We start from the raw sequence: 18,094 nt of genomic DNA on the forward strand, positions 1-18,094 counted from the left end.
AACTTCTGAGTGCTAGTCATGTGAGCACATAACTTTACTTAATCACGTTTAAAGAATGAAACGAACTAACCCAAGCCAATAAAGAATGATTCCATCAAAATCTTCTGTTCTTAAACACATCATAACTACACGAAAGGAAGCATCGCAGCAGCAGCGTCACGTCAGATGTTAACTTATTAAATTAATCTTTACCAAAGCATATTCCAAGGTTAATCCAGCACTCTATCTTTATTCCATCATCAGTAGCATAGCCGACATCCTAATCACTCACTTGCTTCTTTTACAATGTTGCAGCAATGACAATGCCACTAGAAACGAAAGGTTACAATGCTTGTACTCAGAACCTCGGTGGTATAACACAGTGGGTATTGAATAACTGTGTTTGAAATATATGCGGTATACAGATATGAAGCATGACTCAGCCAATGAAAACAGAGCTCACATTACTTTCCTTGAGTTCCAAAAATTAGCTAGAAACTTTAGAAATTATGATCGAGTTATGTAGAAATTAATTCCAGCCGAGACTTCATTTACCACATTCGAACTCAGAGGTGGAGGTTTATATGGGGTGGAGGAGGGTGATACGATCAGTTAGTACACTGTAAAGGATTAGAGATCCACAGGAGGCCAAGTGTCTTTTATTGTTTGTATTATAATAATTTAGATCATTTATTGGTGGCTGCAAATGATATCGCAATTTTATAAATACATAAGATATCGTAGGATTTGAATGTTTAATGCTAATACAGTAGAAATTCCAATGAACAGTCATTTACTATGAAGCCTGTGTAACGTCACTGCACAAACACGATTGCTCAACCTGCGAACTTCACTTCATTCGCTAATTAATTGATGCTGCTATTTTGTCTGGAGCTGCGTAGCCATTACAAATAGCGCAGTACTTCTTTCAGTTAGTGCAATTGTCTCAGCTATCAGTACTCAATATCAGCCGTTAGTTCAATCTGGTACATGTACTATACCATCAAATTATTTGTCGAGAGTATGGTTTGGTTAGAAACAACATTCGAAGATGAATTACGTTTTCTCTAGTTTCTTCTGATAGACTTCATCCTGCATGACACACTGCTTTATTTATGTGGATAGATCGTCGAAAATTAGTCTCTGGCACAGGAAAAGGTGGGAGTGGTTGGATATGTGTTTCCGTAAATGCATAACAAAGTTTTACGTACATTCGTTAATAATATTTAAAGGTCTGAGCTCCTGCACAGCATGATCATCCAACTTTAAAGTTTTCCGGGTATGGTACTGCGTCATATTGTGTAAAACTACTACTGGAGAAAATCAATGTTCCGGCCACGGTTTTAGCAGCCTTATTCGGGGTCTACTGCTGCGTTCTAGCTATGCAGCGTCTTTTATATTTTGTCATTTCTGTTCACTGCGCGTGCCTTTATGCAGCAGTTATATAAAAAAAAATAATTTCATCTCATTGGTCACTTAAGGAAGAAGGAGATGGAACTTTATTGTAATAGGTTACTGTGGTGGAGGGAGAGCATAACTATTGTGGTCTATTGACTCTTGTGCTATTTCCATGACTGGTAGTCACTGGCGAATGAGAAGTTGGCTCCTGTTTACCAGGTGCTGGACGTCGGCCGGGCGGCGGCAATTACTCGCCGGTAGTGCTCGCGCCTCGTGTTGACAGTGCGGTTTGTTGGGCTCTGATTCCTGGCAGCCAAGGTGGGGCAAGCCTGAGTCGATCCTCTCTATTCATGTTCTTAGGGTGTTTAAGTATTTCGATGACCTCTCTGAATTTGCGTTTCGTCATAAACGGCTGCTTGGCCAACACACAGGCTTCGCTGAATTTTATTTCTTTCCCGCAATGTTGTTGATATTCTGCCACTGCACATTTGTTGTGTTTCCAAAGAACGGATGATCGAGTACTTCTTCGCTGGGTGTTGGTAGGATTGAGCATGCAGATACCTGTCTGTATGTGTAGGCTTGCGATACAGTCTGTGCCCCATTGTGCCCTCCGTTATCCTGTATAGTTCGACACCTAGAAATGGATTTGCACCATTCTTCTCTACTTCGAGTGTGAACTCTATCTTCTCGTGCATGTTTTTCAAATATTTGTGAAACTTCTGTAGCTCCGTTTCATCATGGGGCCATATAGCGAAAGTGTCGTCCACGTATGTGAACCAGCAACGTAAAGGAGCTGAGTTAAGGGCCGTTACTTCGAAGGCTTCCACGTATATGTCGGCTTCCAGCGGAGATAGAGGTGACCCCATTGCTACGCTGTCTGTCTGCTCGTAGTATTTTCCTTGCCATTTCAAGTACATTGAAGTCAGGCCCAAGTCAACCAAGTCGCACATGTCTGGCGGGTCATGCTCCTGAAGGATGCGGATAGTATCGTCTAATGTCACGTTCGTAAATAGTGACTTCACGTGAAAGCTGACCATGATGTCCGGACGTAAAATTCTTACTCCATTTTGGGAATTGTATACAGTGCGTCGAGTTCTTCCCATAAGAGTCCGTCTTGCCAACTAGACGCCTTAATTTTCAGGCTAGATACTTTGCCAAATTATAAGTAGGCGAATTGATCCCATTCACTTTGACGATCATTAGCAAATAATGGTTCAAATGGTTCTGAGCACTATGGGACTTAACATCTGTGGTCATCAGTCCCCTAGACTTAGAACTACTTAAACCTAAGGACATCACACACATCCATGCCCGAGGCAGGATTCGAACCTGCGACCGTAGTGGTCGCGCGGTTCCGGACTGAAGCGCCTAGATCCGCTCGGCCACCATGGCCGGCAGCAAATAATCCGGTGCTCCCTTTACAAATACCAACTTACTATCTAGCACACTATAACGAACGATGAAAATCTTCTTCCGCTCAGAATAATTTCAGTTTTATGGCATGAACCATTTACAACACATAATTTAGCGACTCTTTAAAGATGACAAGAAAAACAATAACATCCAAATCTTAACTTCGACCATTATATAATATACCGCAACGAAAGCTGACACAGTAAGCACAAAAATTACATGACGAGCCAACAGAGCGTAATTAATAAAACATAGGAAAGAAGTTACCTACAGAAGATATGTATCTGGAATTGGAAATAAGATTAAACTTCTACTGCACATTTTATTGTATTACATATTAAAATTTGTGCCGGACCACGACTCGAACAAGGATATCCGACTTTACGTGAGCCGTCAAGTTAACAACTTCGGCTACCGGAACACGCCTCCCGCAGCAGCCCATCTGTCCAGCACTGCACTCGCACAGTTACTCTGATTCTCGCACAGGGAGAGACATTTATTATTGTCGCGATCTGTCTACGCATGTATCACTATTTTGCAATGTCTGTGTTTTGCAGTGTAGACCTACTAATAATTGTTCCTCAGAGATGCAAGCATCCCGGTTCGAGTACAGGTCCCGCAGAAATTCTCATATGTCACGATTAAATTGTGGAGCTGAAGTGTAATCATATTCGCAATTGTGAATACATCTCTCCTATATCATACAGCTGTACATCGTAACTGTTCGATTTTTCAGACACGCAGGCATTACGGAATGACATTGCGTAGCACGCTGTGAAACACAGACACAGCAAAATAGTAAGTCACCTACTGCTGATAAAATTGCACAATAAATGCGAGAGGAATTCAGTGAACTCAGCAGTAAAACAGAATAATATTTCATAGAACACAATAAGGAATAAAATCCACGTTCAAAGTATTGAACACTCTAGACCCTACAGCGGTCTCACTGTACTAGCAATGTGATCTACTGCACAATTTAAATTAGCCATGTCAGAAGTCCAACCGACAGATATTTGGGCAGTAAACAACCGGCAGAGCCTCCTTTAACCGTCGTAGCCGAACACACATCCTGCCCAGTAACAACTTGTGCTCTGGCAACCCCACACTCCCTGGATATTCGACGCGAAGTGACGGTCCAGTGCTGCCGGCAAGCCACCGCAGGTGCAGACCCGACACTCCGCCTAGTTACACCTGTTACTCTGTTGCACGAACTTCTGCTCTATCTCGATCAGCTGGCAGCTCTCTTTGCTAGCGCCTAGGTGCCTGGCATGCCTTCTTGATGGCGTGCGTCTGCGTACTGTCACATCTCAGCTGAGGCCCCACTTCACTCCCGCGCTGGAAGAGACCTCTCCCCGACCCGCTGACAAATCATGCTGGACACGCTCCACCAGCTGGAGGGAAAACAAATTTCTCGTATTGGCGGCACAGTAGCAAACAAATATCTTTATTTATTTTACCATTATTACTCTTTTACTTACATGTCACACATCATGTTTATTTACTATCATTGAAATCAGCTGCCATCCTTTGCGCCAAACACTGATAGGCCTCTGTTCCTGCAGTTCTCACTAACAATCCAACGCCTCACTGTATAAAGTTGTGTAGTGTTGGGACGGACGCAAATAACAGGAAACTATGAATATCTTGTAGTTTACATAAAATATGAACAGTAACTGTCCCACAACAAAATTTCTGGAAATACGACAAGAAATTTTACGTCTATAAAACTCTACCCTCTGGCAGCTACACTGAAGAGCCAAAGAAACTGATACACCTGCCTAATATCGTACTGGGCACCTGTGAGCACACACAAATGCCGCAACACAGCGTGGCTGGACTTGACTATTGTCTGATGTAGTGCTAGAGGGAAATGACGCCATGAATCCTGCAGGTCTCTACGTAAATCCGTAAGAGTACGAGGGGGTGGAGATCTCTTCTGAACCGCACGGTGTAAGGCGTCCAAGATACGCTAGATAATTTTCATGTCCGGGGAGTTCGGTGGCCAGCGAAAGTGCTTAAACTCAGAAGAGAGTTCCTGGAGCGGTGTCGCACTGTCCTGCTGGAATTGTCCAAGTCCGTCGGAATGCATAATGGACATGAATGGATGCAGGTGATCAGACAGGATGCTTACGTCTGTCATAGTCGTATCTAGAAGTATCAGGGTCCCATATCACTCCAACTGCGCACGCCCCAAACCATTACAGAGCATCCACCAGCTTGAACAGACCCATGCTGACATGCAGGGTCCATGGATTCATGGTCTCCATACCCGTAAACTTCCATCTGCTCGATAGAAACTGAAACGAGACTCGTCCGACCAGGCAACATGTTTATAGTCGTCAACAGTCCAATGTCGGTGTTGACGGGCCCAGGCGTGGCTTAAGGCTTTGTGTCGTGCAGTCATCAATGAGTGAAGCTCCGGCTTTGAAAGCCCACATCGATGATGTTTCGTTGAATGGTTTACACGCTGTCACTTTTTGATGGCCCAGCACTGAAATCTGCAGCATTTTGCCGAAGGGTTGCACTTCCGTCACGTTTAACGATTCTCCCATTTTTCCAGGATCTTTTTCCGGCCGCAGCGGTGTCGGAGATTTGATGTTTTACCGGATTCTTCATACTCACAGTTCACTCGTGAAATGGTCACACGGAAAAATCCCCACTTCATGGCTACTTCAGAGACGCTGTGTCCGATCGCTCGAAGGCCGACTGTAACACCACATCCAAACTCGCTGGAATCTTGATAACCGCCAATTTTAGCACCAGTAACCGATCTAACAACTGCGCCAGACGCTTGTTATCGTATAAAAGCGTTGCAGAACGCAGCGCCATATTCTGCCTGTTTACATATCTCTGCATTTGAATACGCACGCCTATATCAGTTTCATTGGCGTTTCAAGGCAAGTACTAAAACGTAGCGTGCCTGCGCTAACGCTACCTAACGGCCACAGGTTCTCTTCCCGTCCATATGTGTTCTTAATATACTTAAGGTTGGTTCAATAAACCCTAGATCCTTGAGGGTGCCCCCATGAAAGACGAGTAATTGTAGGACAGTGAAACTTTGTGGAAACATTGTAAAGAACATGGGCAACGTAAATAACTAATAAACAGTTTAAAGAAACAGATATCATGTTTATTTTCCAGGTTACAAACGCTGCTCCGTGTGTCGACTGCACATAGCACCTGTCTCTACTGATGGGACAGCATGCATCGCACTGGTGCATTAACCTGTACAGCGTCGCACAGCACTATCCGTGGTGTAAGCTGTCCATTGCATGAGACATCTTGTGATGAGTCCACGGTGAGATGTATCACTCTACACAGTGCGTGACGCGTAGCCAAAGAGGCAACGTTAATCATCACAAGAGCTGGTCCTGTCACATGGCTATCGTGACAGCCGGTTCTCAGAACTTTGGTCTTTTCCCTCTGTACTTACGTCAAAATGTTGGTGTATGAGACACGCGAAGAAAGGTCCAACCTGCCTGTCTCCTGGTACAACACCAGGGATCCTAGAGATAGTGCAGCAGAACTTAACGCACAGTTGCCATGCATGAATTTTGAACAATTACTAGTGCTACGTTCTTGTTACGCGACGTATACGGCTATATCAATACACAATGTCCGCCCCTTGTAGCTGAGTGGTCAGTGCGACGGAATATCATACCTAAAGGGACCGAGTGTTGTGTTCTCCTTGTCATCATCATTTCATCCCCATCAACACGCAAGTCGCAGACGTGGCGTCAACTCGGAAGACTTGCACCAGGCGAACAGTCTTCCGACGGGAGGCCCTAGCCACACGGCATTTCCATTTCCAATACACAATAAATTTGCATTTCCGATCATTTGTTTCCTACCTCAATATAATCGGTTGTAGGCCCACTATCACGTCTTTCAGTTTGATCAAAATGGTTTGAGACAGCTTGTATAACATTTTTGATGTACGATAACTACTTCTTAGTGCTGTATTTTTAGGTGACGGATATCCGATAAGCATAAAATTGTGAAGTTTATTAGAATAAAAAGTAATCAAGAGAGATACTTACATTATACATTGCAATTGTGTTCGCGGACTCATTTAAAGGCTTTATGTCATTTATTTTGATAGTTCACGACAATACCAATGAACTGTGGAGTGATGGAACAGGCCTTAATCCTAACATAGTTCAGATTTTATTTCGACCTGCGCCTAAAGAAACTACACATCTAGAAACGGCGGGTGGAGATAAAATATATCGAAACATGCCTACAGTGCGCGCGTGAACAGAAATGCGGTTGCTGCCAAAGACTGTAATTACGTTGTCTTGTTTGAATGGAACGGCACTTATGGAATATCGTCAGTACGTTTCAAGTGCCAGTCTTGGTAAAAACAGCGTTCTATGAGTTGTGAGTGCTTTCTATTTCTCCTCAGTGCATTCGAGCAGCGACAGACCGTTGGTGCTCGTATGGTGAACAGTTCTTTGACTAAGGGAACCATAGTGTACCAAATTTATACTGAAGCGAAGAAGGAATAAAGTCGTCCGATGAGTCACAATGCGGACGTAAGCGTGTGTTCAGCGATCGTAATGGACGATTATTGAAGGATTGAGGCGTAAGATAACAGGACAACAGCTGCAAAAGTCACAGCAGAACTCAATATCGCGCACGTGAACCACTTCAGCACAAAAAAAGAAGAAAACGCGATGGGAACTCCATAAGCAAGATACTGCAGATCAATCTGGGTTTGCAGAATCACTGATCATTGATGCAAATGCCCTTAGCTGGAAAACGTAGAGCACAAGTCACAAAACCTCCACCATGGAGCAAGGGTCGGATGTGTACTGTTTCAGACTGTTTCCAACTTCTGGTCGGCATTATGTCCTGAGAGTGAAACATATCGGGGTTCGCTGATGATTTGGGTAGCCATATCATGGTATTCCATGGGTTGCGTGGTTGCTTAGCACGGTTGCATTATTTCCAAGGATTACATGATCATTTCGGCTGTTCAGGTCCATCGCACGGTGAAATGTTTCTTCCCCAAGACGGTGGGGCTCCCGATCTCACAGTTTACATCGCAAACGATCTGGTTTTGTGTGCAAGAGGATGAAATGTCGTATCACCCCTGCCCTTCACAGTCATCAGATCTGAATATTAATTATTTTCTGTTCACGATCTTCGAGATAAGGGTGCGTAATCGCTATCCACATGATCTTGCCGCAGTTTTGCTGCAAGGATGGTATAGAATTTCCCTGAGAACCGTACAGGATATGCATTTATTCGCTCCGAGACAACTGGAAGCTGTTTTGAATCACAACGGTTTTCCTACACTGTAATAGGCGAGGTAAGATGTTTTTGTCGTTTCCAAATTTATGTCGTTTGCAAATTTTTGTCCACACACAATACATATTACTAACTCATGTAGAGTGAAGGTCAGTTCGTAACAATATTACGAATTTTCAGCGCAATTCTACATACTGAACGGGAGTTAAAATGACAAAACATCTCTGAACGTGCTGCAGTTCTGACTTATCCTATTCTCAGTACGTCTATTCGAGGTAGCGATAGTATTATCAAAATGGTCCCGTAGTACTCATCGAATACCCGGTCTCCAAATTTACCCTCTGTGATTCGCGAGAACTGTATCGGCTTGATTCCGAAGATTATCATTTACAGTCTCTGACCATCTCCTGTGCTCTTTCATACGATCTATACTGATCTTTTATCATTGCAGCGGAGAGGCTGACATCGATATGTGTCTGTTGTTAAGTCTACTTGATGAAAACGAAACGCTGGAAGAATATTGTAGAATTGGCTGCACTACCTTGTTATATATGACATTCCTCATTGGTATACTGCCCTCTTCCAGAACCCTTCAAGCAGATATTTATCTCAGTCGCCTTTCTAATATTCAGTCTGTATGTTGGTCATATTTCGTATCGCTTATCGCTTCATCGATGCTCAAACCCTCCCACCCCCAAAATACATACACGATGTGACGAGCTCAGTGTGTCCATATGTAATAATACATTGATGCGCCAAAGAAATTGGTATAGACATGCGTACTCAAATACAGGGATATGTAAACATTCGCTGCGGCCGGCAACGCCTGTATAAGAGAACAAGAGTCTGGTGCAGTTATTAGATCGGTGCTGCTGCAATGGCAGATTATCAAGATTTAAATGAAACTGAAGGTTGTGTTACAGTCGGCGCACCAGCGATGGGACACAGCATCTCCGAGGTAGCGATGAAGCGGGTATCTTCCTGCACGACCATTTCACGATTGTGATGTATTAGGAATCCGCTAAAATATCAAATCTCCGACATCGCTGCTGCCGGAAAAAGATCCTGCACTAACGGGGCCAATGACGACTGAAGAGAACCTTTCAACGTGACAGAAGTGCAATCCTTCGGCAAATCACTGTAGATTTCAGTGCTGAGCCATAAAAATGTGTCAGGGTGGGAACAGTTCCACGGAACACCAACGATATGGGCTTTCAGAGCCGACGGCCCATTAGTGTATCCTTGATTACTGCACGACATATAGCTTTACGCCTTACCAGGGCCCGTCAAAATCGGCATTGGACTGTTGATGACTGGAAACATGTTGCTTGGTCGGACGAGTCTCGTTTCAGATTCAATCTAGCGGATGGACGGGTACGGATATGGAGACAACTTCATGAATCCATGGACCCTGAATGTCAGAATGGGACTGTTCAAGTTGGTAGAGGCTCTGTAATGGTGTGGAGCGTGTGGAGTTGTAGTGATATGGGACCCATGATACGTCTAGATACGACTCTGACAGGTGACACTTACGTAAGCATCCTTTCTGATCAACTGCATCCATTCATGTTCATTGTGCATTACGATGGACTTATACAATTGCAGCAGGACAGTGTGACACCGCACACGTCCAGAATTGCTACCGAGTGGCTCCAGGAACACTCTTTCGATTTTAAACACTTCCGCTGGCCACCAAACTCCCCAGACATGAACATTCCTGAGCATATATGGGATGCTTTGCAACATGCTATTCGGAAGAGATCTCCACCCCCTTCTACTCTTACGGATTTATGCACAGCCCTGCAGGATTCACGTTGTTAGTTACCTCCAACACTACTTCAGACTAGTCTTTTACATGCCACGTTTCGTTGCGTCACTTCCGCGTCCTCGCGAGTGACCTACACGATATGAGTCAGGTGTACCAGTTTATTGGGCTCTTCAGCGTATGAGCATGTTGTTCTATCGTTAAGGAGAGCTACCACTCCATACATAAAGAGGAAACTCTTTCCAAGAATTTCTTCATTTACCTACGCTTTTCCAGTGACAAATCTTTCAAGTGCACAACTGCTTGGGTGTGGATAAAACTTGAAAATACGAATAACATAACTGATTACCATACCTAGTAGGTTGTACGAAACGGTTGGTATTTAAAACAGATACTAGTCAGTTCCGAATGAATAAATACAGGCAAATAAATTATTCCATACCATCTAGGCTTGCCACTGTTTAAAAAGCAGTTATAGATTTCACAGTTCTTCGTTATGTCAATAATGGAACGTTTCGCCCGGATAGGGCATCATCAGGTTATGTTAAAAAATCTAAAATTTTTTCCAAAAAGTATCTGTCAAGAACGCATGATACCGAATTAAAGGTACTAAAAGGGGACCTCGCGAAAGCGACATCAGGTATAGCAGCAGAGAACAGGACCTAGCGCGCAAACCGTGAACACAGCCGTAAAGTACACTTCGCGCGCGAGGTGCTGTTCTGCGATTTTATGCCCGACGTCGCCTCCATGAGGTTGTCTTTTAGTACGTTTTCTTGACGGATTTTATTCGGCAAAAAAATGCTGACATTTTAACGTAAGCTGATAAAGCCTGTCCGCGTCACATGCGTCGTTCTTTACTTAATAAGAAACATCTTGCAACCTACTACTGTTCTTTTAAAATAGTAAATACAGGCCCGTGTTTACAAGGGAATGTCATTCCATTCCTCTTGTACAGTTGTGGCAAATTAAGGTAACGATGATGGACGTGGATAGCAATTCCTCACTCCTTTCAAAAGCAGATCACAAAGGCCCAATAATAATATGATCTGGTGACTGGGACGGCCAGGGGAGAATGGACCATTCACCCTCCTGCTCACAACCCAGTCATGGATGATGTGATATGTGTAAGCAGTGGTCCTGGAACGCTGATTCGCCCATGGGTAGCAAACATTGTACTATGCGATCGATCTCATCAGCGAAGATAGTCCCGTAATCCTTGGCAGTATCCAGATGGCTGTAATCTAGCTTTAGGAGCTAGGAGAAATATAAGGGTTTGGTAATTTCTCTTTGGCAAATATTCTACATTTGTCTTCGAAAAGTGCTGACAGAAAAGTGTTCCTGGCACACCTGGTTCACACTGGCAGCGATCTGACTCACCTCGGAGCATCTAATGCTCCAAGTGGCTTTGCTGAGCCCACGTACTATGCGATGGATGAAACGTGGTGAAACATACTGAATATCTACGCGACATGCAGCTGACGTCGGTTACCTAAATTCATATTGAATCTCGCACTTTCTGTGTCTCATGAAACTTGCACCGATTGTCGATTAACTTGCGTTTCGTGACCCGTCTCGCGACGCGTCTTTGATTCAAAATGAAAACGTCCTCGGTCCCGGATTCTAAACTAGCTACCGCCTTAATTTTGATTGATAATCACATTGGCGTTCGAAGACTTCCGGCATAAGTCAGCCTCATTCTGCCAATGGCCTTGTCAAAGGGGGCGGAGGAGCGGACAGAGTTTCAGGACACTCTCTCACCGTTCGGGTGCGAGAATGCACCTAAAGGCGGAAAAATCACCAATGATCAACGGTATGAGGATGTAGAACGCCATTGAAGCCACTGCATTAAAGACACATAACGTGTATCCACTGGACCTGTGACCTGTAATTGAAAATGTGTCGATCATTGGCCAAAGATTCCGGAGTAGGCCCCATTCGATCTCGGGGGGGGGGGGGGGGGGGGGGCGGGGGAAGGGGGGGACAGCCAAGGGGGAGGTGCTCATGAGAAAAATACTGAATAACTATCGAAAGGATAACGTTCTACGAGTCGGGGCGTGGAATATCAGAAGCTTGAATGTGGTAAGGAAGCTAGAAAATCTGAAAAGGGAAATGCAAATCCTCAATATAGCTATAGGAGGGGTCAGTGAAGTGAAATGGAAATAAGACAAGGATTTCCGAGCAGATGAGTATAGGGTAGTATCAACAGCAGCAGAAAATAGTGCAACGACAGTAGAGTTCGTTATGAATAGGAAGGTAGGGCAGATTTACTGTGAACAGTTCAGTGATAGGGGAATTATTATCAGAATCGACAGCAAACTAACACCGACAACGATTGTTCAGACATAAAAACCGACGTCGCAAGCTGAAGATGAAGATATAGGGAAATTATATGACAATGAAAGGGTAATACAATACGCAAAGTTAGATGTAAAGCTAAAAGTCATGAGGGACTGGAATGCAATTGTAGGGGAAGGAGTAGAAGAAAAGGTTACATGAGAATATGGGCTCGGGACAAGGAATGAGAGAGGAGAAAGACTAACTGAATTCTGTAACAAATATCAGGTAGTAATAGCGAATACCTTGTTCAAGAATCACAAGATGAGTAGGTATATTTGGAAGAGAATGGGTGATACGGAAAGATTTCAGTTAGATTACATCACGGTCAGATAGAGATTCCGAATGCAGATTCTGAATTGTGAGGCGTACACCGGAGCAGATAGTTTACAATCTAGTAGTGATGAAGAGTAGGCTGAAGTTCAACTGATTAGTCTGGAAGAATCGATACGCAAAGAAGTGCGATGTGGAAGTACTAAGGAAAAACGAGATACGCTTGAAGTTCTCTAAGGCTGTAGATACAGCAATAAAGATTAGTCCAGTAGGCAGTACAGTTGAAGACGAATGGACATTTCCAAAAAAGGCAATCAGAGAAGCTTGAAACAAAAACACAGGTACAAGGAAGGTAACTGCGAAGAAACCACGGGTAACAGAAGAAATACCTAAGCTGATGGATGAATGAAGGAAGAGAATATTCCGGGAAATTCAGGCATTCAGAAATACAGGTCGCAGAGGAATGACATAAATACAAATTGCAAGGACGCTACGATAAAATGGCTGCAAGGAAAATGTGAAGCAATCGAAAAGGAAATGATAGTTGGAAGGACTGATGCAGCATATAGGAAAGTCAAAACAACCTTCGGTGACATTAAAAGCAAGTGTGATTACATGAAAGTCCAACCAGAATTCCATTATTAAATGCAGAGGAGAGAGCGGATAGATATTAAGAGTACATTAAAGTCCTCTCCCACGGAATAGATTTGTCTGATATGATTGAAGAAGAAACAGGAGATGATTTAGAAGAGATAGGGGATCCAGTATTAGAATCAGAATTTAAAAGAGCTTTGGAGGACTTAACAACAAATAAGCCGGAAGGGATGGATAACATTCCATCAGAATATTTAATATCATTAGGGGAAATGGCATCAAAACGACTATTCCCATTGGCGTGTAGACTGTATGAGTCTGGCAGTATACCGGATGACTTCGGAAAAAAAATGATCCACACAATTTCGAAGACTGCAAGAGCTGAGAAGTGCGAGAATTATTGCACAATCAGCTTAACAGCTCATGCATCCAAGTTGCTGACAAGAATAATATACAGAAGAATGGAAAATAAAATTGAGAATATGTTAGACGACGATCAGTTTGGCTTAAGGAAAGGTTAAGGGATCAGAGAGGCAATTCTGAACAATGCGGTTGATAATGGAAGCAAGACTAAAGTAAAATCAAGACATGTTCACAGAATTTGGCGACCTGTAACAAGCGTTCGACAATATAAAATGGTGCAAGATGTTCGAAAATCTGAGTAATATAGGTGTAAGCCGTAGGGAGAGGCGGGTAATATATTGTATGTACAAGAACTAAGAGGAAATAATAACAGTGGACAACCAAGAATGAAATCTCGGATTAAAAATGGTGTAAGGGAAGAATGTAGTCTTCCGGCCCTACTGTTCAATCTATACATCGAAGAAGTAGTGATAAAAATAAAAGAAAGGTTCAGGAGCGGATTTAAAATTCGAAGTGAAAGGGTGTCAGTAATAAGAATTGCTGATGACAATGGTATCCCGAGTGAAAGTGAAGAAGGTTTACATGATCTGCTGAATGGAACGGACAGTCTAATGAGTACAGAATATCTATTGCGAGTAAATCTAAGAAAGACGAAGCTAATGAGAATTAGTAGATATGAGACCAGCTAGAAACTTAACATCAGTATTAGTGGTCACGAAATGGATGATGTCAAGGAATTCTTTCACGCAGGCAGCAAAATCACCTATGATGGACGGAGCAAGGAGAACATAAAAAGCCGACAAGCACTGGAAAAAAGGGAATTCCTGGCTAAGAGAAGTCTAATAGTATCAAACATAGGCCTTAATATGAGGGAGATATTCCTGGGAATATACGTTTGGAGCACAGCACTGTGTGGTAGTTCAAATGTTCAAATGTATGTGAACTCCTGAGAGACCAAACTGTTGAGGTCATCGGTCCCTAGACTTAATCTAACTTAAACAAATTTATGCTAAGAACGACACACACATACCCATGCCTGAGGGAGTACTCGAACCTCCCGCGGCCCTCCGCGACAGGACGCCTCAAAACTCATGGCCCCTCCGTGCGGTTGTGTGGTAGTGAAACTTGGACCGTGGGAAACCCAGAAAAGAAGAGAATCGAAGGATTTGAGATGTGGTGCTACAGACGCATGCTGAAAATTAGGTGGACTGAAAAAGTGAGGAATGAGGGGGTTCTAAGCAGAATCGGAGAGGAAAGAAATATGTGGAAAACACTGATAAAGGGAAGGGAGAGGATGATAGGACATTAGGGATTGACTTCCACGGCACTAGAGGGAACTGTACAGAGGAAAAACTGTAGAGGGGGACAGAGATTTATATACATCAAGCAGATAAGTTGCAAGTGCTAATCTGAGATGCTGAGATGAAGAGGTTTGCCGCATCAAACCAGTCGGAATACTGATGACAAAAAAAAAAAAAAAAAAAAAAAAAAAAAAAAAAAAAAGGACACGTGCCTGTGAGAGAGTACTCGAGAATCGTATCTACATTTACCCCACAGACGACATATAGCCGCAACAGGACATCTTATGTATGCATCAAGAATCAGTCACAGATTGTAGTACAATAGTAGTCGAGTCATGGGATTTGCATTCTGTAACAGCCGACTTCATTTTCCCGGCGGCAGAGTAGATTTGGGTTCTCTAAAATGAGATCCATGGACTAATCCATTATAGTGGATAGGGTCGATTTCATCCCTTACCCTCCTCGCGTACGAACTTGAATTCTGTCTCCAAATATCCCTCGTCAACGGACATTAAACGCAAGCTAACCTTCCTTTACCTGACACACACACACACACACATATACACACACACACACATACACACAGAATGTCAGAGAATGAGTGGACCAGACAGCAGGCAGTTGTTCACGGAATATATTCAGTAATCCTTTTTTTTTTTCAGTCCAGGCTTCGCTAACACTTGTTGGCACTCTACCTCCGCTGTATCCTGGATTTGTTCCAGGCCGGCGCTTTAGGGGATGATGTCAGGTGCAGTCCCAGAGGACTGTTCGTCTAATTAGACCGAGTGCACATTTTCTGTGGTATTATCACAAGAATGCTCTTGTCATATAATAAATATTAATTTAATTACCTTTCGAAAGAAAGAGACGCCTAGCTGAGCGCAGTACTGTCTGCTTTGTAAGAGGAGATGATACTGTATTTAATAAACGTGACGGCATAAACGGAAATAAAGTACATTGTGTGATCCAATATGAGAAAGAAATATATTTTTCTAGAGAATTTGCTTGCTACATTACATGTGGCAGATTACATCTGTGTCCTGGATAGATTTCGAACAAGGTGCCCTACTTTTTTTATTGTGTGTTTTAGGTTATTTTTTTAAAACACAGAAATTGTACAGCCAACCGGTTGCAATTAAGTGTTTGGTACAACTAACCTGGTTTTCAACATCTCATATGGGTTTCATCATCAGGATAAATATTTGAGAAACGGTAAAACTACGTTGCGAGAAAGCAATGGTCAGAATTTAGAGCTGCTATGCTCAAGTCAAAAATAAAATAAAATACCTTTCAGCATTGTCAAGTATGACAATCTGGGATAATTACCTACCTTTTTAGGTTACATTTAGTATAGCGATGGTGAGAGACTGAACTTAATCATCCACTAATTTGTTTGCCTTTAGATCTTGGACTGGTGACATTTTGATTACTAGTCGAAAACGTTATCTTTAGACCGAAGTATCCCATCATTTCTTTACACGCTTCTGTATTTTTTTGTCCTTGAAGCAGTTTTTTCATCACGTCAATACAACCAAACTATTTGTCAGAGAAACGCAAAAGTACCATATGCAAGTTGGACAAGCCTTCCTTTCTAGCATTAAAAGACTATGACACAATTAATACAAACTATCCACACGCCACTGCAACTTTCAATTACTTCAGGAAGTACAAGTGAGTTTTTGTTATATCAGCTTACATTGTCGGACCTTTTTCTCTTCCATTAACTTCTAACATTTACACTGAGGTTTATTTTTCTGTTTTTGTGATCAGAAGACCATTAATTTCCTACAATATTTGTTTCAAATCAATTAAATAGAAGACAAATATTGATGGTGTTGGGACAACAACCTGCCACAAATTTACTTTCAGTTCCTTTATTCAGACGATACCGGTACCGGTTTCGAATCGTTATGATTCATCTTCAGACGCTTTCCATGCTTTCCTTACATGCTGTCCCAACACCATCAGCATTTGTCTTCAAATACCAGTCACCGTCTCCAACCATGTCATCATATGACGAAAGTGAATTAATTAGAATGTGAAAAGTAGACACTACAGAAATAAATTTCTCGTACACATCCACCATATTTGGTAATTGGTGTATCCCAGAAAATTTTCATCATGTTGTCTTGCCATGGAACTTTAGGGACCTGCAACTTTCTAGCGGCACCCTGCAGATATTTATAGAGAAATAAATGTGTGGATACATCAGTACAGTTGCGTAGCACTCCAAGTTTATGAAAGCTCTCAACCAACGGAACGTTATATCTGCGTAAAGTTTTGAAAAAATCGAAAAAAATTGCTGTTGTAAGCAAGACGTAACCGTAAAAGTTCATACTACGAGCAGAAATAATTCTCACAAGGGGAGGCCACGACGTTGGATTCACGGATTCACGGATTTACTTCAGACTTTGTACACCTTCTGTGGATCATAAAAACAATATAATGTGCAAGGAGTAAGGCGCACTACTCTGGTAGTTCCGAGAAAATCTCAAGAAAAGTTTTACCCGTCTATGATCTAAATCATGTATCTGTGCAAATGTATCGTCCGTAAGAATTCATTGCGGTCGTGTGGTTAGATTTCGCTCATGGCAAGAGGGCTGTGGACGAGGCAACGGTGCGAATCCCATGAACACTTATTTTCTAGTCTATATTTTATCCATCACATTTGAGAGGTTCCCAAGTCTTTACGACGAAGAATATCCTCCAACGTAGGATGTCGAGAGCACATCCGACAAGTAATTCTACATTACGCTTTTCGTCTGGCTCACTGTGACTTGTTGTTGTTGTGGTCTTCAGTCAAGAGACTGGTTTGATCCAGCTCTCCATGCTACTCTATCCTGTGCAAGCTCCTTCATCTCCCAGTACCTACTGCAGCCTACATCCTTCTGAATCTGCTTTGTGTATTCATTCTTGGTCTCCCTCTATGATTTTTACCCTCCACGCTGCCCTCCAGCACTAAATTGTTGATCCCTTGATGCCTCGCAACATTTCCTACCAACTGATCCCTTCTCCTAGTCAAGTTGTGCCAAAAAATTTCTCTACTCCTCAATTCTATTCAATACCTCCTCATTAGTTATGTGATCTACCCATCTAATCTTCAACATTCTTCTGTAGAACACATTTCGAAAGCTTCTATTCTCTTCTTGTCCAAACTATTTATTGTCCATGTTTCACTTCCATACATGGCTACACTCCATACAAATACTTTCAGAAATGACTTCCTGACACTTAAATCTATACTCGATGTTAGCAAATTTCTCTTATTCAGAAACACTTTCCTTGCCATCGCCAGTCAACATTTTATGTCCTCTCTACTTTGACCATCATCAGTTACTTTGCTCTCCAAATAACAAAATTCCTTTACTAGTTTAAGTGTCTCGTTTCCTAATCTAATTCCCTCAGCATCACCTGAGTT

The 18,094-nt window shown here is 42.6% G+C and overlaps 1 protein-coding gene across 1 annotated transcript in view; it reads left to right on the forward strand.

The window, feature by feature from the left end:
- LOC126252350 (metabotropic glutamate receptor 2-like) overlaps positions 1 to 15,418 on the forward strand; it is an 84,768-nt gene extending 69,350 nt beyond the window's left edge. Inside the window, exon 3 of the mRNA XM_049953240.1 lies at positions 15,339 to 15,418. Within this exon, the coding sequence (XP_049809197.1) occupies positions 15,339 to 15,418 (80 nt within the window). The remainder of the gene's footprint in view (positions 1 to 15,338) is intronic.
- Positions 15,419 to 18,094: the final 2,676 nt, after the last annotated feature.

The sequence above is a fragment of the Schistocerca nitens genome, chromosome 4 (genome assembly GCF_023898315.1).
Source record: "Schistocerca nitens isolate TAMUIC-IGC-003100 chromosome 4, iqSchNite1.1, whole genome shotgun sequence".
Classification (NCBI taxonomy): domain Eukaryota; kingdom Metazoa; phylum Arthropoda; class Insecta; order Orthoptera; family Acrididae; genus Schistocerca; species Schistocerca nitens.